The following is a 26572-nucleotide window of genomic DNA, read 5'->3' on the forward strand; positions in this document are numbered from 1 at the left end:
TGTGACGTCTCCACTCACACCTGTATGCACAACATCTTCAGCCACTACATCCCTCAGCAGCACACACACCAGAACCCCCGCACGCGTGCAATCACCACCCCCACTGCCATTTACACATCCCCTGTGTCCTCTCCCAGTGTGTCTGTGACCCCCTCTTCCAAGATACACAAACGCAGGCAGCCACTCATCCAACAGCCATCCACCTCACGACAGCCTCCAGCCCAAGCACCTGCACCCAAAGCCACCAGACTTACAACTCCTACAACCACAACCTCTTCCTCCACTCCCATACCCACTACACCTACCCGTCCCACTGCTCCAAAAAAGCTTTTCCTATCCAAACTCAACCTCTTTCCACCAACTCCCCCACCCCGGCCATGTGATAGGGCTACAGTCAGCACCTCAGCCACGACAAAACTGGCCCCTGTCATCACAGTCTGCCATGGACTGTGGAGTGCCCCACCCTCCAGGGCAGCCAGTTTGTTGCGAAGCCAAGGCACGGGCAGCCCACCCCCGGAGAAACATCCCAAGATAGGCAGTGGCCGGCGCGAGAGGGTGAAAACACCAGGGACTAAAACCCCTACCAGGACTCCGGCAGGGAGTGTGGAGACAGCTGGCACACCGCCCAAGGTGGGGAAGGGCCACAGGCGATCAGGGAAGGCTGGGAAGGGCAGCACACCCAACAAGACCGCCATCAGCCCAGCTGGCCAGGAGGGCCCCGCAAGCCCCATCCCAGGTGGGCAGGAGGCCACAAAGAGCCCCGGGACAGCTGCCCAGGAGGGCCCCGCCAGCCACAGGACAGAGGGGCAGGAGGGCCCCGCCAGCCACAGGCCAGGTGGCAAATGACCTCCCCGCTATGGCCGTAACCGCTGAACTGGGCCCTTCATCTCAAGCACCGCTGCACTGGGCCCCGCCATCTCAAGCACCGCTGCACTGGGCCCTGCCATCTCAAGCACCGCTGCACTGGGCCCTGCCATCTCAAGCACCGCTGCACTGGGCCCCGCCATCTCAAGCACCGCTGCACTGGGCCCCGCCATCTCAAGCACCGCTGCACTGGGCCCTTCATCTCAAGCACCGCTACACTGGGCACCGCCGTCTCAAGCACCGCTGCACTGGGCCCTTCATCTCAAGCACTGCTGCACTGGGCACCGCCGTCTCAAGCACCGCTGCACTGGGCACCGCCGTCTCAAGCACCGCTGCACTGGGCACCGCCGTCTCAAGCACCGCGGCACTGGGCACCGCCGTCTCAAGCACCGCTGCACTGGGCACCGCCGTCTCAAGCACCGCGGCACTGGGCACCGCCGTCTCAAGCACCGCTGCACTGGGCACCGCCGTCTCAAGCACCGCTGCACTGGGCACCGCCGTCTCAAGCACCGCGGCACTGGGCACCGCCGTCTCAAGCACCGCGGCACTGGGCACCGCTGTCTCAAGCACCGCTGCACTGGGCACCGCCGTCTCAAGCACCGCTGCACTGGGCACCGCCGTCTCAAGCACCGCTGCACTGGGCACCGCCGTCTCAAGCACCGCTGCACTGGGCACCGCCGTCTCAAGCACCGCTGCACTGGGCACCGCCGTCTCAAGCACCGCTGAACTGGGCCCTTCATTTCAAGCACCGCTGCACTGGGCCCTTCATTTCAAGCACCGCTGCACTGGGCACCGCTGCCCTGGGCACCGCCGTCTCAAGCACCGCTGCCCTGGGCACCGCCGTCTCAAGCACCGCTGCCCTGGGCACCGCCGTCTCAAGCACCGCTGCCCTGGGCACCGCCGTCTCAAGCACCGCTGCCCTGGGCACCGCCATCTCAAGCAACGCTGCCCTGGGCCCTTCATCTCAAGCACCGCTGCACTGGGCACCGCCGTCTCAAGCACCGCTGCACTGGGCACCGCCGTCTCAGGCACCGCTGCACTGGGCACCGCCGTCTCAAGCACCGCTGCACTGGGCACCGCCGTCTCAGGCACCGCTGCACTGGGCACCGCCGTCTCAGGCACCGCTGCACTGGGCACCGCCGTCTCAAGCACCGCCGTCTCAAGCACCGCTGTACTGGGCACCGCCGTCTCAAGCACCGCTGTACTGGGCACCGCCGTCTCAAGCACCGCTGTACTGGGCACCGCCGTCTCAAGCACCGCTGCTCTGGGCCCTTCATCTCAAGCACCGCTGCTCTGGGCCCCGCCATCTACAGCACCGCTGCACTGGGCCCCGCCGTCTCAAGCACCGCTGAACTGGGCACCGCCGTCTCAAGCACCGCTGAACTTGGCACCGCTGCCTCAAGCACCGCTGCACTGGGCACCGCCGTCTCAAGCACCGCTGCACTGGGCCCTTCATCTCAAGCACCGCTACACTGGGCACTGCCGTCTCATGCACCGCTGCACTGGCCACTCCATCGCAGGCACCGCTGGCCCATGAGCGGCAGGGGCTGGCCCGCATCTGTGTCGGGCAGGGCTGCACGAGGCACTCTGGGCACCAGGCCCCCTCCAGAACCAGTGGAGACTGTTATCCACTTGTGAGACCGTGGCTTTGCACTCCCCAGGATTGAGCAGTGGGCAGCCCTCCCACTGTAGAGACTTGAGAGACTGTAGCTTTGCACTCCCCAGGATTGAGCAGTGGGCAGCCCACCCACTGTAGAGACTTGAGAGACTGTGGCTTTGCACTCCCCAGGATTGAACAGTGGCCATGGAGGCCCCTTGTGGATCTGGCGTCGTGCACTCATCTGGCTGAGGTGCCCCCCCCTTCCCTTCCCCCTGAGGTGCCTGTAGTTTTGCTATCTGATGCCCCTGCAGTGTTCTCTCTGTTGGAGTCAGGTATCCTGTGTGGGCTTTGCCCATGTGATTTGGGCCCAGTGGTCCACAGACAATGCCTGCTACAATGCTCGGACTTGTACATTTCTGTATATAAGAGTTTTCGATGTGTATATAAATTTTAATGGCTGTATTGCAATATATTTCTATGTTTAGAATCCTTTCCTTTTATCTTTTCATTCTTTTGGGGGGGGGGGTAACTGTGATGTATTGCTATGTAGTGATGTGGGTGGGGGTGGGTGTGTCGCGTATGTATGTCCCCCTAATTTTTTCACTTCCCCCCTCCCCTGTGTCATAGGTGCAGTACTCACCGTTGTCTTCTGCACCGGCGTTCGTGCTCCTGGTAGAGGAGCAGGAACACTATCGCTGGGAGTATGTGGAATTCGGGTTCCATGCTGTCCGGATTCCTTGTGGGGTGTATGGAGGTGAGCGTTTTCCCTTCGAAATGGCTGTTTCCGCCGTGTTTTTATCGGCGGGGCTACCGCCCCGGAAAAGGTGGCGGATTGGTAGGTTGTGATACTGTGGGCGGTACATTGACTCCCGCCTGTCTGTTGGCGGGGACCGCCGCGCTGTTTGTTTGTACCGCCATGGCGGGCGGTGTGTTGATATGGCGGTCTCTGTAGGCGGTTTCCGCCAGGGTCGGAACTCCATTTTTTTTAACGCCAGCCTGTTGGCGGTTTTGCCGCCGCTTTAACACCGACCGCCAGGGTTGGAATTACCACCTTAGTGTTACATGCAAGCAGGACTTTACATGAGTAGGGGTTACTAGGTCTCACTCACCCCTGAAAAAGAATTAAGATCCACAAAAATAATGGTATGCTGCTTCTCAGCAACCCAGGACATGGACAGTAGTCCCATGCTTTTTGCCTCTCCAGTTCAAATAACAGGTTCTGAACCTTGGAAGTGCCATGAACAGGCCCAAGTCTTAGCACACATGCAGGAATAACATGGCAACTTGGCCAATAAAAATCATGATACCAGTTTCACATGAAGTCTGTTCGCTCAGGGCAAGTGTATTTGCCCATTTATCATGCAAAGGACGTTCCTGCCTCAGCACCTTAGATTCACATCCAACTACTGTAGAGTAGAGATTAGCAACCTCAAAATCATTAGAATCAAAGATTACAAATTCTGTGCTATATTGTCCACAAAGGCAAATTGTGGGGCCTCTCAAATGCAGTCTGTGTATAGCATGCAGTTGCACCACAGACACAATAGTATTTGCACACTATAGGAAAGTAGCACCTTTCTGACATAGTTACCTCCACTTTTTGCCTGGTGTCTGTATGTTTAGACCCCAGGACCCCAGTGTCACTGCTTTGTCCCCCTACATTTAGTTGTAAGGTAACCTTTACACCCCACAATTGGCATACTGGTGCACCCATGTAAGTCCCTAGTATATGGTACTTAGGTAACCAGGGCATTGGTACACCAGGATCCCCCATGGGCTGCAGCATGTATTGTGCCACCCATGAGATCCAATGCAAACTGTGGCTTCAGGCCTGCCATTGCAGCCTGCATGAAATGGTTCATTCTCCTTTCACCCCGACATAAGGGTTGCCTTATATCATGGTCACTGCACTCTGACCCTGTAAGTCACCCATAAGGCAGGCTCTTGATCCCAAGGGCTGGGTGCATGGTTTTCAATGTGATGGCACCCGTGCATGAGCAGAGGCGCCCCAACAAACCCCAGACTCCATTCTCTGGGCTTTGTAAGTATGGGGAAGCAATATTAAGGTATGTAGTAGACACTGGTCAACACGAGAGGTCCAACTACATAATGGCTTCACCAAACCTAGGCATGTTTGGTAGAAAACATGGTAGAATCATGGAGCTACACCGATTTCAGTGTTAGTTGCATGATACCATGTACTCTGGTGGTTCCCCCATATCTGCTTGTACAGCCTTGCAGAATCTGCATACCAGTATGTGCTGCTTCTGACCCCAGCCACTGTTCTGCCCCCTGCTGCTGAGCTTAACTCGGGCAGGGGAAGGCAGAACAAAGGATTTCCTGTAGGATAAAGGTGTGACCACTGCCTCAGAAATAGATGTCTCTGGGCTGGGGTGGTGGTGCCTCTGAGCGACACCAGATTGCTTTGAAGGGCACATTAGGTACCCTCCTTGCATAAACCGGTTTGAACCAGTACAGGAACCCCAGTTCTCGCTCTGGTGCAAAACTACACAAAGGACAGGGAGGTGATCCCTCCCCCCCATCCAGCCCCTCCCCTTTGGAGGTGCACAGAGGTTTGCCAGGTGGACCCTTGATTCTGCCATCTTGGAAATAAAATTAGCAGAGGCCCCTGGGAGCATCTAACTGGTTAGTGCAGCTGGGTGACCTCTCTGACCCCCTCTGATACGTTGCTCATTGCTGTTAGTGTCCAACCCCCTTCTTGGAGTACTTAAGGGCTCCCCTAAGGGTGGGACCCTAGATTCGTCTGCAAGACTTCAGGAACCATCTGTAAGTCTCCTCTGCTAGCCACTTCTGCAACCTAGACACCAGAACCTTTGCTGTTCTTCGCTCAAACCAGAAGCAAGACTGACCAGTAGGAGGGCTTCTGCTGAAAATGTGTTTCTACTTTCTGTAAAGACTTTGCAACCCTGTGGCCATGCATCCTCCAGAGTCCTTGGGACTCTGCTTGCACTTAGGAAAGCAAGAAGGAATCTCCTTTGGAGTGAAGGAGTCACTCCTTTGCATCTGCAGGCACCTCAACTCCGACGACCAGCTTGTGGATCATGCTGTCCCACGGACTCTCCAAGGTTCTGCAACACAGGTGGTGATTCTGTGGCTCTCCAGAGGTCTGACCTATCTTCCTTGCAACTGGGAAGTTTGTGGTCCCTTGCTGGAGCTGCTTGGCAGGAACCTCTGTGCACTGCATCTGCTTGTTGTTGCCAAGGCTTGTTGGCCCTTCAGCCCGAAGACCTCCTAGCTCCAAGAAGCCTTTACCTCCAGCACTCTCCTGCTCCAAGAGCGACATCTTCTCTGCAACTCTTGCAATGTGAGCATCTCTCTTTGTTGTACAGCTGACGCCTCCCTGTGATTCCCTGTGCCTGCTGCCATAGTGTCCTCCTGGCAGGGGGCGACTCCATTAGGGCGGAGGAACGTCATTCCCCTGCCAGCAGCAGCTGCAGCATCTTTTCAAGAAAACAATAATAAACTGTGTTTATTATCATTTTCTTGTAAAGGGGCAGGGCACTAAGGAAGGTGAGCACTTAAGGGTAGTGCACAGAGCACTCCCCTCAGTGCTCATGTATGTTTAGCTGCCCGTCTCGGGCTGGCCAAACACACATGAGAAGTAGGCACTCGCAAGCCCGGCACTGTGTTGCCGGGCTGGATAGAGCTTACACAGTCTCCCAGTCCGCCTGGGAGCACCCTTGCTGGGCGCTCCCAGCCAATCCTAAAGCTGCTTTTGAGCAGCATCAGGATTGGCCGCAGGGCAGGCTGGGAGCCGGTGCCTGCAGCGACGAGGAGAGAAAGAGGAGCGGCGCTACGGCAACAGAGAAACTGAGTTTTTGTTTATTTTTTAAAATTAATTTACCCCAGCACCCCCCCACCTCCCCTGCACCGCATCTGCCCCGCTCCATTAGAGGCCAGTGAGACGCGACTGCCTGCTGGGGGTTCCATCAATTCCTGCTGGCTTACCTGCTTGCTGAGGACTGGCTGTGCACCTCCCTGCCAAGGTTGGGTCACCTGAACCTTGTTGGTCCCCAGAACTCTTGCAAACTTTGCACAACACTTCTTTGCATTTGCCAAGGCTTGTTGGTGGTCCTGCTGACCACTGACCTCTCTACAGTCTGACGACCAGTGTGAGACAGTTCGTGGACGACTCCTGGGATCCTTCTGCATCGCCTGGACTCCACAGGTTGGTCAAACAGCTGCAGAAAAACTGATAAAGTGGACAGATAGCCCTTAAGAGTGCCCAGCTAATGGAGCCCTGCGGGATAAGATACAGATTGAAACGAAGAACATCAGAGAAAATAGCTGAAAGAAGACTTCTCTGTAAAATATTTTACAATTTATTTCCAACGGCAGTGGTATGCCATTTTGGTGGAGCAATGCCTGGCTGCCAGAATAACCTTACAGACTTTGGTAGAAAGGTTGAAGGCTATCAACTGCCACTCTCCATCTCCACGCATGAAGGCGCAGAGTTGACAGGCTCGAGTGAAGGACCCTCCCCTGATGCTCCGACTGAAAAACCTCCCAAAGGGGCAGCCTGATCAGAGGATCAATGCTCAATTTCAGAAGCTGTGGATACCAGACTCTCCTTGCCCAGTCTGGAGCCACAAGGATTACTTGGGCCTGATCGTTCTTGATCTTCTTGAGAACTCTGGGGAGAAGTGGTATGGACGGAAAGGTGTACAGGAGGCATGAACTCTACTCATGACGAGAAGCATCGCGAGCGAGTGTCTCCTTGGAAACTCCAACAGACGATACTAATGACATTGAGCATTCTCCACGGAGGGGAACCATTATAACCAAGGCTGCCCCCACTTCTGAAAGAGTCCGTGTGTCACCTCCGGATGAACATACCACTTGTGATATGCTACGCATTCACGGTTGAGTTTGTCTGCCCTGGCGTTTAGAGAACCTGCAAGGTGTTGAACTACCAGGGAAATGCCTTGCTATACTAGCCATGTCCAGAGATGCAGGGCCTCTTGGCAAAGGTTCCATGACCCCACACTGCCCTGCTTGTTGCAGTACCACATTGCTGTGGTGTTGTCTGTGAACATCTGCACTAACTTCCCCCTGACAGAGGGAAGAAGTGCTTCCAATGGTAGCTGTATCGCCCAAAGCTCCAGCATGTTAATGTGTAGTCTGGATTCTGCTTGAGTCCAGAGTTCTCTGATCTCCACTTCCCAGATGGCCGCTCCATTTTAGGAGTGAAGCGTCCATCATTACTGTGAGGTGTGGTTGGGGAAGGGAGAGGATTCTCCCTTTGACCCAATTGCGACTCGTAACCCACCTCTGCAGGTCTTCTGACAGTTTCCTCTGAGATCTGGACCATGTCAGAGAGATTTCCCAGATGCTGCGCCCACTGGCACTTCAGGTATCACTGCAGAGCCAGCATATGCCATCTGGCATGACACACCAGCAGGATGCATGAGGCTGTGAGGCCCAGTAGCCTCAGTCATTCTCACCGAAATCCATGATATAGGTCGAAACATCGGAATCATAAACTGAATATCCTAGACTCGCTGCTCCTGAGGTTAAGATTGAAACTGCACTGTGTCCAGAACAGCTCCAATGAAAGGGAGCATCTGAGAGGGAGTCAGGTGTGACTTTGGCACGTTGATGGTGTACCTCCGCGAATGCAGGAGGTTTGCCGTAGTCTAGGGTTGGGAGATGACAGCCTGGGACGAGCAGGCCTTCAGCAGCTAGTCATCAAGGATGGGGAAGACTGAAACCCCTAATCTGTGCAGATGTGCTGTGACCACTGCTATCACATTGGTGAACACCCGAGGGACGGTGAACTGAAAGTGCTCGTGGCCTATCTTAAACTGCAGATAATGTCTGTGGGCAGGCAGGATAGGGATGTGAAAGTATGCATCCTGCAAGTCCAACGCTACCATCCAGTCTCCGTCTAGAGCAGATAAGACCTAAGCTAAGGTGAGCACCTTGAATTTCTCCTTTTTGAGGAAGTAATTTACAGTCAGCAGAGCTAGAACCTGGAACTCTTTTGTGCAGTTAAGGTAGAACGATGACAATCTTTTTGGGGTCAGCTGGTGGAGGCGCTCCTCTTCCTTAGAGTGATGTGAGGGAGCAAAGAAGGGTGGGCAGGGTGACAGTCTGTCCCAAATGAAATGGGGTCACCATCTTTGGGAGAAAAGAGGCATGGGTGCAAAGACCCTTGTTCTTTTTGGGTATCAGAAAGTGACAGTAATAACAACCACTGCCTACTTCTGATATTGGGACCCTTTCTGTGGCACCCTTGGCCAAGAGAGCTGTAACTTCCTCTCCGAGTAAGGTCAAATGATCTTATGTGTTGGCAGTATTAGGGTAGGAATGGTTTGGTAGAAAAGGATGTAGCCCCTCTGAATGATCTGCAGCACCCATGCATCGGATGTATGGACTGCCAGTGGAGAACATGGTGTTCTATTCTCCCTCCAACTGGGCAACCATGGTCCTGTAGAATTAAACTAGGAGGGTTTAGAGGCTGCAACTTCCATGGACTGGGTGGCGGATAACCTATAGCTTCCAGACCATCAGGATCGAAATGCGCTGTGTCCACATCCTCGCACAGCCTGGGGTGGTTGCGCAGGATGGTAGCTGGCATTGGGCTGGTGCAGTGGCCACGCCCCTTCCGTATCCACCAAAGGCAGACAGTGGACAGGTGGTCTCTGAAAGGCCCAAGGACTTGCCCTTGGCCTGAGAGTCCTTAAAGTGCTCCAGTTCTCCAATGCCAGGTCTGCCTTCTTGCCAAACAAGCGAGTCCCAAGGAAGGGTATGTCCATAAGGTTTGCCTGGGCAACCCCCGAAAAGCCAAATGTTCTCAGACAGGTGTTCCGCCGTAAGGGCACCATCAACACATCTGCTTTGCCTAGCGAGTCATTTGTATCCAGAACACACCAAATGGTGAACTTCGCTGCGTCCCTCCCATCTTTTACTACTTGGGAAAGTATGGCCTGGGCCTCCTCCAGGACCCGAGGCAACACTTGCGCAGCCATAGCCCCTATGGTGTGCGACAACCGGACCAATAAGCATGAGGTGTTCACCGACCTCAGTGCCAGACTGGTGGAAGAAAACATCTTCTTCCCAAGAAGGTCATCATATTGGGTTCCCCCTGTCTGGGGAAGCGCACATGCAATGAGCAGTTGAGGCCTGGATTACTAGGCTCTCAGGGGAGGAGTGTTGGGTGAGAAAACTAGGGTCGGCAGGTGCAGAATGATGGCGGTGGGCAATTGTCCTATTTACAGGAACCCCTGTGCTGGGCTTGGACCAAGTTCCCAGCAGGACATCAGTAAGTGCCTCATTAGAGGACAGGAGGGGCTCAGAAGACGAAGCCCCAGGCTGAAGCACTTCTGTGAAGATGTTTGTCTTGACAGCCACTGAGGGCAGTTTGAGGACCTACGCTGCCCTACGCACCACCATTGCATAGGAAGCTCCCTCCTCCGTAGCCACTGTAGGGGGAGAGTGCAAGCCTGAATCTGGAGAGGCGTCCAGTCCACTGGCCTCTCATAGTTCCTTATACCAGTCCAAAGATCTTTCTAACTGATGGTCTAAAGGGCCAGTGACCCCTCTGAATCTTCTCCCACGCCTTGCTGCTGAAAATAAGGCTCAGACAACAATTTGGCACCTGTGGCGCCGTTGGCACTGAAATCAAATCAAATCGAATATCAAATCAATATTTAAAAAACACAGCTACCTACCCATAAGGGTCACAAGATGCTGAGGTGGTTTGTCCTCTGAGCTTTAGTTGAAGAGCCGAGTTTTAAGGTTCTTCCTGAACTGATGCAGCAATGGTGACTGCCTGAGGTGCTGGGGCGGGGTGTTCCAGCTCTTTGCTGTGAGGACGGCAAAGGATCTTCCACCAGCCAAGGTTTTCCATATGGGGAGTACGGTGGCTAGAGCTTGTTGAGCGGAGCGAAGAGCTCAGGTGGGGGAGTAGAAGGTGAGGCAGTGGTTGAGGTAGGAGGATCCTGGGTCGTGGAGGGCCTTGTATGCGAGTACGAGGGGTTTGAAATTAATCCTTTTCTCTATAGGAAGCCAGTGGAGGTCTCTTAGGTGATTGGAGATGTGTTCACGGCGGGGAATGTCAAAGATGTGTCTGGCGCAGGAGTGTTGAATGTGCTGTAGTTTCTTCATGTTTCTTCTGGGTGGTGACGGCGTAGAGTGCGTTGCCATAATGTAGTCTGCTGGTAACAAGGGTGTGGGTCACGGTTCTGCAGCAGTTCTTTAGGATCCATTTGTAGATCTTCCAGAGCAGTCTGAGTGTGAAAATTGGAGGAGTTGATTTGGCAGGTCAGGGTGAGTGATAAGTCCATGATGAAGCCAATGTTGCATGTGTATTCTGTAGAAGTTGTGGTCGTGCAACGCTGTTTCGGCTCCAGATCATTGGGAATCAAAATGGGGCTGGAGCAGCTGGTGGGCACCAGGAGCATCAGTGTCGTGACCGGAGAAGGTTGCCTGGCCACAGCCAGTGCCGGTCTGGATCCACGAGACCCCATCGGAGTAGAGGCCGAAACCTTTAGTGCAGAACCTGATGGGGCCTCCACCCACCCCTTGGGGCCTGAAGGCGCACCAGAGTGGTCAGCTCACTCAATTATGCAGCACATGACCTTGTAAAATTCCTTTACCTGAGCAGGCGTTGCTTATGCGCCCAGAAATGGGGGGAGGGGTGAAGTTGGACTGGGCAATGGCTCTGCAGAACTGTGCCTGGAACGCCAACGTTTCTCGCTCGTCGCCTCCACTGACGGACAAGGTGAAATCCAAGTCTGCTCGGACTTATTCTTCTTTCTGTGCCTCTTCCCCGCGTGCTCCGAGGACCTTAAGTGTGACAAAGAGGACTTGGGGCTCCTGGAGCGGTCCTGCGACCTCCTTCTCGACCAGGACGGAGACCTCCGAGGGGTCATGCGTGCCGGTGTCATCGGACAAGCAGCACTAGGGACCGCACTTGGTGCCATGACCCTGCAGTCTGAGCACGACTTCGAGTCGTGGTCACACTCGAGACACCAGAGGCAGAGGAGGTGAGGATCCGTAACAGACATTGTATGGTGACAGCCGCCACACAGTTTGAACCCTGCCTTCCAGATGAGATCCTCTACACACCAACAAGAAAAAACCTTGACAAAACGTCAAAAAAGGCCTGTCAAAAACAACAGAGGGGGTAGCTCTCTCTGGATCTGCACTAACTGGTACGGAAAGAAAATAACTTTCGTCCACAGGCCTGGGTTGCGCCTAAATAGGTGACCTCAATGTCACATTTGGCACTGATGACGCCATGCAGAACCGAATGGAGCCACTCAACGGAGCACGCAGGGGTATTGCTTGAGCAAAAGTTTCAAAGGTAATGAATCTGTTGCTAGATGGAGTCTCTCCAGATAATGCGTTGCCAAAGGTAAGTAACTTGTTCTTTAAGACAGTTTCGATAGTACAAGAACATCATATTGTGTAGTTCGTCATTACGAGCTCCGCAGCTCCATGATGGCATCACTGAATTCTGGGAAGTTTGGTATCAAACTTCTCAGCACAGTAAACCCACACTGATGCCAGTGTGGGAGGTATTTAAAAATCACACAGAGGGCATCTTAGAGATGCCCCCTGTATGTTAGCCAGACTGCTAGTGCAGGACTGACCAGTTTGTGCCAGCCTGCCACTTTCAGACAAGTTTCTGACTACATGGGCAGAGTGCCTTTGTGCAATCTGTGATCAGAAACAAAGCCTGTCCTGTGTGGAGGTGCTTCACACCTCCCCCCTACAGGACATTTAACACCTGGCAGTGAGCCTCAAAGGCTCAAGCCTCGGATTACAGTGCCCCAGGACACTCCAGCTAGTAGAGATGCCCGCCCCCCCGGACAAAGCCCCACTTTTGGCAACAAGTCCGGCGGGAAAATTTGGGAAAACCGGGAGGAATGACCACCCCAGCCAGGACCACCCCTAAGGTGTCCAGAGCTGAGGTGACTCCCTCATTGCAGAATCCTCCATATTGGTTTGGAGAACAGGGACCAATAGGGATAAGAATGTGGCCACCCTCGTGGACAGTAGCCATTGGCTACTGCCCTCCTACCCCTAAAACGCCCTTAAATCTGTGATTTAAAGGCCTCCCTAAACCCAGTTCACCAGATTCCTGGCGACCTACAAGAAGAAGGACCGCTAAACTGACGGAAGACAACTGCTTTAGCCCAGCCCTACCGGCCTGTCTCCTGCTTCAAAGAGCCTGAAAAAGACCAGCGATGCATCCAGCAACCTCTGCCCAACTTCAGATGACTGCCCTGCACCCAAAACGACCAGCAAAAGATGGTCCCCAGGCAATTGCAATCAAGTCTCCCTGGGTTGACCTCCCCCCCCCCCTCACACGACGACGCCTGCAGAGGGAATCCCAAAGACTCCCACCCCCCCTGACCCCCCCCCCGACCGCAAAGCTTCAGACAGAGATATCCGACGCCTAAAAACACACTGCACCGGCAGCCCCCAGACATTGGAGAAACCGACCTCAGGTGCCTCATCGTTCAGCAGGCTGCCCTCGACCCTATCTGACCGGTGCTGTACCTGACACCCACCCCGGACCTCGCCTACAGCATCTGAGTGACCCCCGGGGTCGCCGCTGGGTGGGTGTTTGGTGCCTGCTTATGGCCCCTCCAGTGCTCTTCTAATCCCCCTTGGTCTGCCCTCTGAGTCACGGGTACTTACTGGCTGATCTGATTCTGATTATGTAGGAAAATGGCTCTCTGTTGCAGTTACCCCACACTTTTTGCCTGATATTGATGCTGACTTGACTGAAAAGTGTGCTGGGACCCTGCTAACCAGGCCCCAGCACCAGTGTTCTTTCACAAAAAATGTACCATTGTTTTCACAATTTGCACACCCCTGGCACACAGATAAGTCCCTTGTAATAGGTACCAGTGGTACCAGGGGCCGTGTGACCAGGGAAGGTCCCTTAGGGCAGCAGCATGTGTTGTGCCACCCTAAGGGACCCCTCACCTAACATGCAAACTGCCATTGCAGACTGTGTGTGTAGGTGAGGAGGAAAAGGGAAAGTCGACATGGTATCCCCCTCAGGATCCCATGCACCCAAAATACTGCCTGTGGCATAGTTAAGTCACCCCTCTAGCAGGCCTTACAGCCCTAAGGCAGGGTGCACTATACCACAGGTGAGGGCATAGCTGCATGAGCAATATGCCCCTACAGTGTCCGAGTCTATTCTTGGACATTGTAAGTAGTGTGGCCATATTAAGTGTATGGTCTGGGAGTTTGTCAAAAACGAACTCCACAGCTCCATAATGGCTACACTGAACACTGGGAAGTTTGGTATCAAACTTCTCAGAATAATAAACCCACACTGAAGCCAGTGCTGGATTTATTTAAAAATGCACACAGAGGGCATTTTAGAAGATGCCCCCTGTATTTTACCATTTCCTTCAGTGCAAGACTGACTGGTCTGTGCCAGCCTGCCATTGAGACAAGTTTCTGACCCCCTGAGGTGAGAGCCTTTGTGCTCTCTGAGGCCAGAAACAAAGCCTGCACTGGGTGGGGGTGCTTAACACCTCCCCCTTGCAGGAACTGTAACACCCCCTGGCTCGAGTTTCAGAGAACAAACACAGCAGAGGGGACTCCCAGGTGACTGCGACAACGTGAGTAACCTGAGTCGATCCCCCTGCACCCGCACAGGGACACCTGCAGAGAGGATCCAAAGGCTCCCCCTGACCGCGACTGCCTGGTAACAAGGATCCCGACTGGACCAAGCACTGCACCTGCAGCCCCCAGGACCGAGAGGAACCAACCTCCAGTTCAGGAGTGACCAGCAGGCGGCCCTCTTCCTAGCCCAGTCGGTGGCTGGCCCGCAAAGCCCCCCCTGTGCCCTGCCTGCATCGCCTAAGTGACACCCTTGGGTCCCTGCATTGCTTCCTATAGCAAACCTGATGCCTACTCAGCACACTGCACCCGGCCGCCCCTGTGCCGCTGAGGATGTGTTTTGTGTGCCTGTTGGTGTCCGGTCATCCTCCCTCTTCATCCTCCCCTCCCCCTCCAGTGCTCTACAAAACCCCCCTGGTCTGCTCCCCGAGGACGTGGGTACTTACCTGCCAGCAGACAGGAACCGGAGCACCCCTGTTCTCCATAGGCGCCTATGTGTTTTGGGCCCTCCTTTGACCTCTGCACCTTACCGGCCCTGTGTTGCTGTGCAGTGACTTTGGGTTTGCCTTGAACCCCCAATGGTGGGCTACCTGTGCCCAGGAGACTGACTGTGTAAGTGCTTTATTTACCTGAGAAAACTAACTAAACTTACCTCCCCCAGGAACTGTTTTTTGCAGTGTCCACTTTTAAAATAGCTTGCATTTATGTACATAAGTTAAATCTTAAATCTTGTGGTTCGAAAATAAATTATGAAAATATATTTTTCTATATAAAAACTATTGGCCTGGAGTTAAGTCTTTGAGTGTGTGTTCCTCATTTATTGCCTGTTTGTGTACAACAAATGCTTAACACTACCCTCTGATAAGCCTACTGCTCGACCACACTACCACAAAATAGAGTATTAGCATTATCTATTCTTGCCACTATCAACCTCCAAGGGGAACCCTTGGGCTCTGTGCACACTATCTCTCACTTTGAGATAGTATATACAGAGCCAACTTCCTACAGAGTACCCCCTGTCTCCATAGGAGCCCACGTTAAAATTGCTCAACTTTGACCTCTGCACCCAGCCGGCCCTGTGTTGCTGGTGGTGGGTGTTTGGGGTTAACTTGAACCCCAAACGGTGAACTTCCTAAAACCCGGAGACTGAGACTGTAAGTGTTGGATTTACCTGTAATGTGATCTAACACTTCTTCCCCCCAGGAACTGTTTCTGAAAATTGCACTGTCTCCATTTTTAAAACAGATTATAGGCAATATTTCAAAAACAGTATTATTTACCTATTTCAAACAAAGTACTGTTGATACCTATGTGATGTGAAATACAAAACCTTTAAGGTACTTACCTGCAACTTGAATCTTGTGGTTCTAAAAATAATTTAAGAAAATATATTTTTGCAGTATAAAAATCATTGGTCTGGAGTTCATTCATTGAGTGTCTGCTTCTTCTATTGTCTGTGTGTGTACAACAAGTGCTTTGCACTACCCTCTGATAAGCCTAACTGCTCGACCACAGTTCTTCAAAAGAGAGCATTAGTATTATCCACTTTAGCCTCTGTTAAGCCTCTGGGGAACCCCTGGACTCTGTGCACACTATATCTTAATTTGATATAGTATTTACAGAGTCAGCTTCCTACAACAGGCTTGTTGAATATAGAGTGACAAAATTGGGCCCATGCGCTTCAAAATGGGACCTGTTCTGGTGAGAAATTAGTCCAGTTATGAATCGATTTTCTCTGTAGTTCGTAGGTGCCAAAGACAAAACAATACCCAAATGCTACTTTTCAAAGATGCCTCCCTTACTTATTTCATGTATGCAGAATTAGCCAGAGCCGAGCTGATTTACCGAAGGCATGTAGTGACTTTCCAAATGTTCTGACGCAGATGAAGCACTTTGCGCTTTTGCCCCCAAAAAGAAATTCAGTGCCATACTTCCCTCCAAAACTTGAAAGTGATGCCCCTGCTTTAAATTGTGAGACGTTTGCTCATCACTCATCTGTGCTACCTCCATGCTCTACTTGTTGGACACCAGGTCAAAAATGATGCCCAGTTTTAATGGCAGGGCATGCAGAATTGGATAGCATGAACAGTGTCAAGTACAACACCACTTTTATGTTTGAAGATGAAGATCAAATAGGCGGCATATCAAAACAATAAAATGTTATTAAACAGTGATTTGTCATGTTTTCCGTGATAAGCATAAATGAAATAAGAAACAAAAATGTTGATTCACTATAAATAACTTAAACAATGAAGATAGAGACTAGTTAAATTCACAACATGCATTTAACCTAACCTATCAATCCTTGAACCAATACAATGAATTAGAACGAAATCTTAATTGGGATAGGCAGTAGATTTGCAAGGTGAGAATCAGACGAGGAACCATAATAATTTTACGTCTTTGGAATGCTTACACATACTCTGCGAGGAAATGCCAAAAATAAATAACCCGCAAAAAGGCAACAGCACCAGTCACCACATTCAAGTCTAATTCATATACTTAGTTTGGTGAGAAAACCTGATTTTACATTACAAGCTTTTTTCTAGTATACATAATAATACATATGTATAGATATATAATACAGATAGATTATAATATATATATATAATATATATATTATATAGATATATATTTCTATGTGTGCGTATATGGATAGATAGATATAGTATCACTTTTACTCATTCTATCCATGTGATTGCTAAATGTTTTTTATGTTTCACATTCATGAGCCATTTATTCCAAGTGATCTGGTGAGAGAAATGAAAACTGATATTTAGTTACCTTTAACTTGTATAGGTGACAGGTCTGGTTCACGTAGAACTAAATGTAAAAATACAATTTTGTAAATATTTTCCAGCATGTTTGTTTTGTTTCCCCAGGGAATCACGTTAAAAATGAATGAGCTAAATCATTGCATTGTTGCAAGGATTATGCATGGCGGGATGATTCACAGGCAAGGTAATCATACTTCACATTTTTTTTCTTCTGTATGTGTGATTTTGCAAAAATATTGGCTTGTCAATTTGGTAGCGAAAATTGAACAAAAGGTGAAAGCTGTTTAGTGCACCTGTGAGTCTGGGCACCCCTAGTAAGTTGTTAGTATTTTTCCTTTTCAGGCAACACGAGCTAACTGTTTCAGACAGATTAGATGTTTGGATTAGAAGAGAAAGTCATCTGACCTTTTTGGATTTTAATGTACTTTCGACTTGTACAAGGCAGTGTATGGAATGTGTGTAGATGCAACATTAGATGCATAGAATTCTGGGAAAGGAAATGTGGGGATGCCAAAATTTGAAAGGTGGTCTTTATGGTGAGAACCTCCTAACTCGTATCACATAAAAAGCACTATAATTCGTAAAAATTGATAATTTACAATTTAAAGAATTGTATTTTTGAAAAGAGTTCAGCAAAGTTTATGGTACATAATGAATTCATACCAAATGTATTTTTATAGTCAATATGAAAATCTATTTAAGCCTGTATAGGGTTCGCAGTGGCCATTTGCAGGATGATGTTTGTTTCATTTTGGGTAAGTTTTGATGCTGTTTTGTCAGTTTGTAGAAAGTTTGTGGTCATAATCTGTCAGCGAGATTATCTTTCAGAGGCACTTTCACACGTTCAGCGAGAATTGTGATGTCTGAAATAGCAAAGTTTGGCCTGTTAAAAGCTAAATTGATCTGTAGCTTTGCAGCAGTATAGGACCTAAATCCCGGCCCTTAGCTTAAATATTTTTTTTAATGCAGCCCCAAACACGGCATATGTGCAAAAACAATGCTAGATGGGGTCAGAGCACTAGATTGTGCAAAGTGCACCCGGTGTCTGTCTGAGTACAAATTGGGTCAGAGACGACTGAATTCAAAGCCTGGTGCCTGCAAAATTAGAGCCTGCATACTAAACATATATAGATGTATTAAAAACGTTGATACATGGTGTGATATGAATCGAATTGAAATACAGGTTGAAAATTAAACAGGTTTTGCTAATACGGATACCGTGAGCTTTTAACCTGATAGAGACTTCTAGTTGCAGATTACTTACCTTAGAATTTTCTCGCAGGCGTCAGACTGGATCCAGAGATTTTTACTTCGTGTAATACCCTTGCGCGTTGGTCGACTCAGTGGGTGTCATTGACGTTGTAGTCGCCATGATGATGGTGGGAGTAGTAAATACGCACCGCCTCAGTTCGGTGACGTCAGTTCTTTTCTTTCCGTGCTATGCGCTGCTCCAGAGAGAGCTACCATGGTGTCTTTTCGGCTGATTTAGACCCTTTTGTTGAGTTCTTTGGTGAGTTTTTGGTGCATCAGGATGTCCCCGAAGACCGGTTTCAAGCCGTGTGTGGACTGTCACCGCATGAAGTTGGTGACAGATCCACATAGGGTCTGTTTGTGGTGCCTGGAGCGCAACCACGACCTGAAGCGGTGCTCAGAGTGCCGGCCATACACCTGAGGGCCTTGAGGGAGCGGTCCCTCAAGCTCATGGCGGCCCGGCGCTCGACTCGGTGCAGGTCCCGGTCTCACTCGAGGAGAAGGTCTCGAGACCGCCCGCAGAGCCACCACCATTCTTTTTCCTCAAAATCCTCGGGCCAAGGTAAAAAGAATGGAAGAAGTCAAAGCGGTCCCGTCATCCTTCAATTTCACCCTGTCGCCTAGCTGATGCGATGTGGGAGGAGCATTGACGCTCGCAGTTTCCGTCTTCGGAGCCGGCTTCTTGGTCCGTTCCGCACTTCCCCAAATTTCTGGAAGCTGTAGCGACCCCTGCCTAATTGAAAGAGTTTTATGAGGCCATGCGCCTCATTTTTGGGCAGGCCAACCCCGAAATGGCACCTTTGGGCCCAAGGGGTTTGGTCGGGGGCCTTCAGGTTCCACGCCGGCAGCTACAGCCACCGAGGTTCCCTCCGGATCCGCTCACGGTCGTACCACTGGTACCTTCCCCAGCGCTGGTTCGATTGTCGACACTCCTGACATCAGTAGTGCCCACCATCGACGTCGACCCGATCCTCATCCACGACTACTCCGTCGGAACAGCGTTGGCCGACGCTGTCTGTCTTCGATGGGGCCTGCTCACCGCAGGTCGGATTCAGACCCTTTTTCTTATGGGTACGAATTCTGGGAAGGATTGGAGCGTCCCTGGACCCTTTTGAAAACCGGGATGACCCTAATTTGGACTGGGCACAGGAGTTGGCGAGGTCAGTGGCCTGGACACTTCTCCAGACGCTGACATGCTTTCGTCTCCTACCATGGCTTCGGCAGAGGGAACAGCATATTCTATGGTGGTCAGTAGGGCGGCTGAGGCACTTGGCCTTGAGTTACCTACTGTTCAGGTCAGGTCAAATATCCTGACGAAGGTGCTTTAGCCAGTGGCTTCACATCTGAGCCCCTTCTACCATTCAGTGAAGCCCTCACCGATGTCCTCTTGGGTACTTGGTCCAGACCCAACACAGGGGCTTCTGTGAACAGGACTATCGCACGCCACTATCGGCCCGCCCCGAATGACACTAAATGCCTGTCCCAACACCCCACGCCTCAGAGTCTAGTCATACAGACTTCCTCTTCCTCGGGCGCATTCCCTTCCACACCCCTAGATAGGGAATCAAAAAAGCTGGAACAATATGGGAAGCAGTTGTTTTCTTCCTCCAGTCTTGCGCTGCCATCTGTGAACACCGTATGCCTTTTGGGCCACTATACCCCACTCTCTGGGGGTTACAATCATGCAAGTTCTGCTGCAGATAATGGAGGAGACCTGTGCTATCGTCTCCCAAGCTGTCACCGATGGGAGAGATGGGGCGAAGTTCACGATCAGATGTGTGCTGGACACTACCGACTCTCTAGGCAGATCGTTTGCGACGATGGTGGCCTTGAGGTGTCACGTCTGGTTGCGTACTTCTGTTTTTTCGGGAGATGTCCAACAGTCTTTTATGGACATGCTCTTTGATGGCTTCCGTCTCTTTGGAGTCCAGGTGGACTCGGCTTTGGAGAGGTTCCAGGACTCAGGGCTACGGATCAGTCCCTTGGCCTTTCCACAGCCCCTTGCCCCCAACCATCCACTTTACGCCCCTTTCGTGGCCAAGGTAAAGGATTCCCTGTTGCGTCCCCATCCCAGCCACCATGCCACCCATACTGTTCAGCTGCTGCCTGGCTGGGTATGCAGAATCCCACATGGGCATGGGACAGGGAACCAGAAGTCTGCCCAGTCCACCCCTGCCCCTGCTGAAGCCTCCAAACCCTCCTAGTCCATCCCCTCACTCTGGTCTAGTTGGTGGCAGGATTTGCCATCACCTGCCCCACTGGGAATCCATCACTACAGACAGGTGGGTTTTGCAGATAGTTTGAAGAGTCTACTCACTCCCCTTCATATTTGCCCCACCAGCTATGCCTCCATCAGTAAACCATATTTCGGAGGATCATCTGGCACTTCTCCGCCAGAAAGTCACAGTTCTCTTGGCCAAGGGAGCCATAAAGAAGGTCCCTGTGCCAGAAGTAGGTCATGGTTGTTATTCCCGCTACTTTCTGGTGCTCTAAAAGGACAAGGGCTTACGTCCTATCCTAGACCTTCAGGACCTCAATTATTTCCTCAAGAAGGAGAAATTAAAAATGCTTACCTTGGCTCAGGTCTTGTCTGCCTTGGACCTAGGAGACTGGATGGTAGCGTTGGACTTGCATAACACTTGTTTCCACATTCCCATCCTACCTGCCCAGAGACGTTACCTATGATTCGTGGTAGGTCACAAGCACTTTCTGTTTACCATGCTACCCTTTGGCCTTACCAGCGTCCCTCGGGTGTTCACGACAGTGATGGCGGTGGTTGCAGGTGGTCTGCGCAGGTTGGGGGTTTCAGTCTTCCCCTACCTCAACGACTGGCTGTTGAAGGCGGACTCGCCCCAGAAAGTCGTCTCCCACCTTCAGACTATGGCGAGCCTCCTGCACATGCTGGGGTTCCCTATCAACGTGCCAAAGTCACATCTGACTCCCTCGCAGACTCTCCCTTTCATCGGAGCTCTTCTGGACACTGTGCAGTTTCGGGCTTATCCTCCCAAAAAGCGAGTCCAAGATATTCAGGCTATGATTCCGATCTTTCAGCCTCTGTCTTGGGTTTCGGTGAGGCTGACTCTGATTCTGCTGGGCCTCATGGCACCCTGCTGGACATGGCTGGAACATCAGGACATTACCCTGGTGGTTCAACATCTGTCTGGCTCATGAACGCCAGGGCAGACAAACTCCACCGTCGAGGCATAGCCGATCACGAATGGCATCTCCGTCCGGAGGTGTCGCAAGACCTCTTTCAGCAGTGAGGAGAGCCTTGGTTAGATCTGTTTGCCTCCGCAGAGAACGCGTAATGTTAGCTGTTTTGCACGTTGGAATTTCCAAGACGGCACTCACTCTGAGACACTTCATCTTGAGTGGAACTCCGGCCTCCTTTCTGCCTATACCACTTCTGCTCAGAGTTCTCAAGAAGATCAGCAACGACCGGGCCCAAGTTATCTTGGTTGCTCCAGACTGGGCACGGAGAGTGTGGTATCCAGAGCTATTGAGCATGGCCACCGATCCTCCACTCAGACTGACTTTCTGGGAGGATCTTCTATTGCAGCAGCAGGGGGACGGTTATCCACCCAAACCGGTCCAGTCTCCACCTTCATGCGTGGAGATTGAGCGATGGCAGTTGACAGCTTTTGACCTTCCACCCGAAGTCTGTGACGTTATCTTGGCAGCCAGGCGTCCCGCCACCAAAACAGTATACCCCTGTTGTTTGCATAAATTTGTGGCATGGTGTACCATCAAATCTGTTGATCCCCTCTCTGCTCCTCTTTCTGTGGTTCTTTATTCATTCTTTCTTTAGCCCAGCATGGCTCTGCTTTGGGCATCCTTAAAGGGTATTTATCGACTATCTTGGCCTTTCTTAGGTTACCTGATCAGCCCTCATTCTTTAAGTCTCCAATTGTCAATCGATTCCTTTAAGGTCTCACCCATTTATTTCCTCCCACTCCATTTATCATGCCTCTGAGGGACCTCAATCTGGTCCTTACCTACTTAATGTGTACTCCCTTTGAGCCGATGCACAATTGCCCTCTACGGCGCCTCACTTTCAAGACTTTCTTGTTGCCATCACTTCTGCTCGCAGAGTACGTGAGCTTCAGGCTCTTTCTTCAAAACACCCATACTTGTCTGTGCACCCTGACAAAGTGGTGTTACGCACTAAGGCTTCCTTCCTTCCCCAGGTTGTTACGCCTTTTCATGTAGGCCAGTCCATCACCTTGCCTACTTTTTACGCACCCCCACATCCTTCTCCTGAGGAAGAGAGACCACCGTCTGGACCCCAAAAGAGCATTGGCGTTCCTTCTAAATCGTACTATAGATTTCCGGGTGGATGATCAACTCTTTGTTCGGATATGTGGATACGAAGAAAGGGAAGGTGGTGCAGAAACGTACCATCTCTTGATGGATACTTCTTTGAATCACGATGTGCTACGCTTTGGCCAAGAAGTAACCCCCTGAGGGCTTGCGCGCTCATTCCACCACAGCAACTGCTGCTTCCACTTCATTAGCACGCGGAGTTCCAGTCCTGGATATCTGCGAGGCAGCTATGTGGGCATCCCTGCACACATTTGCTAAACATTACTGCCTGGACAGTCAGGTCCGTCGGGACGGCTACTTTGGTCGTTCGGTCCTGCAGGACTTTCTAGTATGATCTTAGTTTGCAGCCCACCTCTGAGGATGGCATTGCTTGGGTATCTATTCTAAGGTAAGGAATCTGCAACTAGAAGTCTCTATCAGGTGTACAAGTTACTTACCTTTGGTAACGAAATATCTAGCAGAGACATATTCTAGTTGCAGATTCCTTACCAGCCTACCCATCCTCCCCTTTGCGAACTGATTTCTAGGGACAGGGATTCCCCAGTTAGGTCCTTAGTTCTGGTGCACCAGTCCCAGTGTTCTTAGCCGCTCTGCGCTGCGTGGAAAGTCATTAAAAAAAACTGACCTCACTGCCCTGAGGCGGCATCTATGTACTACTACTGATGTCATCACGGGGACTACAACACAAACGGCGCCCGCAGAGTCGACCAACCCCGCCTACCGACGCTCAAGGGTATTGCTGGATGAAAACATCTCCGGATCCAGTCTGACGTCTGGGTGGATATTCTAAGGTAAGGAATCTGTAACTAGAGTATGTCTTTACTAAATATTTCCTTACCAAAGGTATGTAACTTGTACTTTAGGTCACCTTAGCAGTGGAAAATGTTGCCACTCTTTGACCCGTGAATGTAGGATAAAATCTGCTTTTTAAAATCTGTTTTTTTTTTAGTTCACAGTTTCGTTCTTAATTAACATTGTGCTCAGAACCTGTTGTGTAGCCTCTTAAATTTCCAAGGCACAGAGACTTGCGTCTGTTGGCTAACATCCTGTATCTTGTCTGAGATTTGCCCTGCCCTGCCCTGCTCTTCAGTAAAGCAGATCTGCCTTTCCACAGGCAATGCTTGTCCCCGTTGACTGACCTCAGAAAAGCAGCCTCCTGCTTACAGGAAATATGGAATAGTAAGGGAAAAGTATTGGTAGAACAAACTATGAAAAGACCTTTCACAAGTGAGTGATTCCCTTGGTTGGGTGTAATCAAATTTAAACAATTGGGAAAATGCTTATATTGTCATTTGTGTGCTCAACAACACCTGTTTCCTTTTTTCAGGAACGCTCCACGTAGGAGATGAAATCCGAGAGATAAATGGCATCAGTGTAGCAAACCAAACAGTGGAACAACTCCAAAAGATGCTTGTGAGTTACCCGGGTATATTCTTCGATTTACTGAATTTAACATTTTAAGTCTACAGTGTGCCTGTCATACACCTTCCAGTATGTAATTGATAAAACATGTTATAATGTTGCCTTGAAAATAAATATCTGTGATCACATTGCAAATTCCTCCCGTTGAGAGGTATGGAGGGAGAGAGAAGGCAGTTGAAAAAACTTCTTATGAGCTTATTTTTACCTTCATGTAGACCAGTACATAGCCACTGAAATGGACACAAATCTAAACATCTAAACATGGTGCTCTCCGTTGTTCACATTAATCATCTTTGCATCTTTTTGCGCAGTACGTTTGCATGCACTGTAAATCAATCTACTATCTTAGTTGAAATGGACATGTGGCCTCCTCCATCTCAAAATAACCTCTTTCCATAACCAGCTCTAAATGCCAAATGAGGCATGCACAGTGCCACAATTTAACAACAGTAGCAGCTGGTACCCCTGTTTTTTCATTTGTTACCCATGTGAAGTTCCAATACAAAGGTGCACAGAATAAACCAGAAATGGAATATCCCACTCCTTCTCTAACCCTTATACGGACTCTTAATTGATCCTGCCCTGCTATTGAGAGACGAGGTGGGTGGGTTTCCACCCTCTAACATCTTACATGTCAGTGGGAGGGACAGGAAAATAATTAGTGCCTACCAACAGTATCATCAGAGGGATGTCACACTAGCTTCTTCTACCGTCCATGTAGGAAAGTGCCCCTTTTGCCTGATATCTGATGCTAACTTGACCAAGTGTGTGCTGGGATCCTTCTAACCGGGCCCCAGCACCTGGTTTCTTTCCCTACACTGTACCATTGGTTCCACAATTGGCACACCTCTGGCACACAGCTAATTCCCTTGTAAAAAGTACCAGTGTTACCAAGGCGCCTGTAGACAGGGAGGGTCCCTAAGGCCTGCAGCGTGTATTATTCCACTCTAAGGGACTCCTCCCCAAGCACATGCACACTGCCATTGTTAGTGGGAAGAAAAAGGTAAAATTGGCATGGCATTTCTCCCTGGGTGCCATGCCCACAAACCACTGCCTGTGGCATAGATACGTCACCCCTCTAGCAGGCCTTACAGCCCTAAGGCAGGATGCACTACACCATAGGTGAGGGCATAGCTGCATGAGCAATATGCCCCTAGAGTGTCTACTTTTATTCTATCAGTGCAGTGTATTCATATTGAGTACATAGGCTGGGAGTTTGTCATTATGAAATCCACAGCTCCAGGATGGTTTCACTGAAGACTGGGAAGTTTCATATCAAACTTCTCAGCTCAATAAACCCACACTGGTGCCAGTATTGGATTTTTTTAAAAATGCACCCAGAGGACATCTTAGAAATGCCCCCTAAAATTCACCCAACTTCCTAGTGCATGGTTGACCGGTGTGTGCTTGCCTGCCATTACCACTCGAGTTTCTGACGCCGTGGGGTAAGAGCCTTTTTGCTCTCAGGAGTCAGGGACAAAGCCTACTCTGGATGGAGGTGTTTCACACCTCCACCCTGTAGGTACAGCCATACTTTACAGTGAGTCTCAAAGGCTCCTACATTTGTTCTCCTGCTCCAGGGCACTCCAGCCAGTGGAGATGCCCGCCCCTCAGACCAAGCCCCACTTTTGGCAGAAGGTCTGGCGGGAACTTTAGTAAACACCAGGAGGAGTGTCCACCCCAGCTGGGACAACCCCTGGGGTACCCAGAGCTGAGGTGAACCCCTCCAGGCAGAATCCTCCAACTTGTTTTGGATGTTGATAGCCAATAGGGTTAGGTGTGTGCCCCAATCCCCAAAGGGACTGAGCATAGGAAGGGTATAGCCACACTCAGGGTAAGTAGCCATTGGCTACTGCCCTCTGACCCCTGTAACGCCCCTAAATCTAGTTTTTAGGGGCACCCTTGAACATTGCTGTTCATATGCCTGGCATCCTAAAGAATGACTGAAGAGCCACAACAGCAGCAAAGATGACAGTTAACTTTGCCCCAGCCCTACCAGCCTGTCTGCAGCATCAGGACTCTGCTACAAAAAGGTGGCGCGTCCTGCAGGACCAGCGATGTCTCCAAACCCCCAGAGGACTGCCTGCCTACCCAAGGACCAAGAACACCTGAGGACAGTGGCCCTGTCCACAAAGAAATCCCCAAGAAGGACTCCAGAACCTCCTGGATTCACGAGTCCTGGCCACTCTGCACCTGAAGTCCACGCCCTAATTCAGGTGGCCCACCGGTCCAGAGAAGGTCCCAGGCAATTCCGACTTCGAGTCCACCTTGGTTTGACCCCTCTTGACCAACACTACAATGCCTGCAGCCTAAATCCAGAGGACCTCCCCTGATCGCAACTGGCTCCGGTGAAGATTCCCAATGCCTAAAGGTACACCCTGCACCCACAGCCTTCTGGCCTTGGGGAACTCAACCGAAGGTCCAGCAACGTCCATTGGGCTCTCTACTTACGTGTCCAGCCGTCGGTCTTCTTCAGCTGACTCCCTGGACCAAGCCTGCATCCTCTTTGTGACCCCCTCCATTGAAAGGCATTGGGTGCCCGATGCTGCGTTTGCAACCTGCCCCAGGCCGCCCTAGCCCTGCTGAGGGTGTATGTTTGGTGCTGACCTGTAGCCCCCTGGTTCTGACCTAAACCCCCAAGGTCTGTGCCATAATGTCGCGGGTACTTACTTGCAAACTGTTTCTTTCTGAGTGCCCCCAGTCTCCATTGGTTTCCATT

General features: G+C 50.9%; 1 protein-coding gene across 3 annotated transcripts in view; it reads left to right on the plus strand.

The window, feature by feature from the left end:
• Positions 1-26572, plus strand: part of CASK (calcium/calmodulin dependent serine protein kinase) — a 1258500-nt gene that overhangs the window by 939333 nt on the left and 292595 nt on the right. For all 3 annotated transcript variants that reach the window (XM_069204206.1, XM_069204204.1, XM_069204205.1), the window contains exons 15-16: positions 16963-17041; positions 23759-23844. In XM_069204206.1, coding sequence (XP_069060307.1) covers positions 16963-17041; positions 23759-23844 — 165 coding nt within the window. The remainder of the gene's footprint in view (positions 1-16962; positions 17042-23758; positions 23845-26572) is intronic.

The sequence above is a fragment of the Pleurodeles waltl genome, chromosome 8, assembly GCF_031143425.1.
Source record: "Pleurodeles waltl isolate 20211129_DDA chromosome 8, aPleWal1.hap1.20221129, whole genome shotgun sequence".
NCBI lineage: Eukaryota > Metazoa > Chordata > Amphibia > Caudata > Salamandridae > Pleurodeles > Pleurodeles waltl.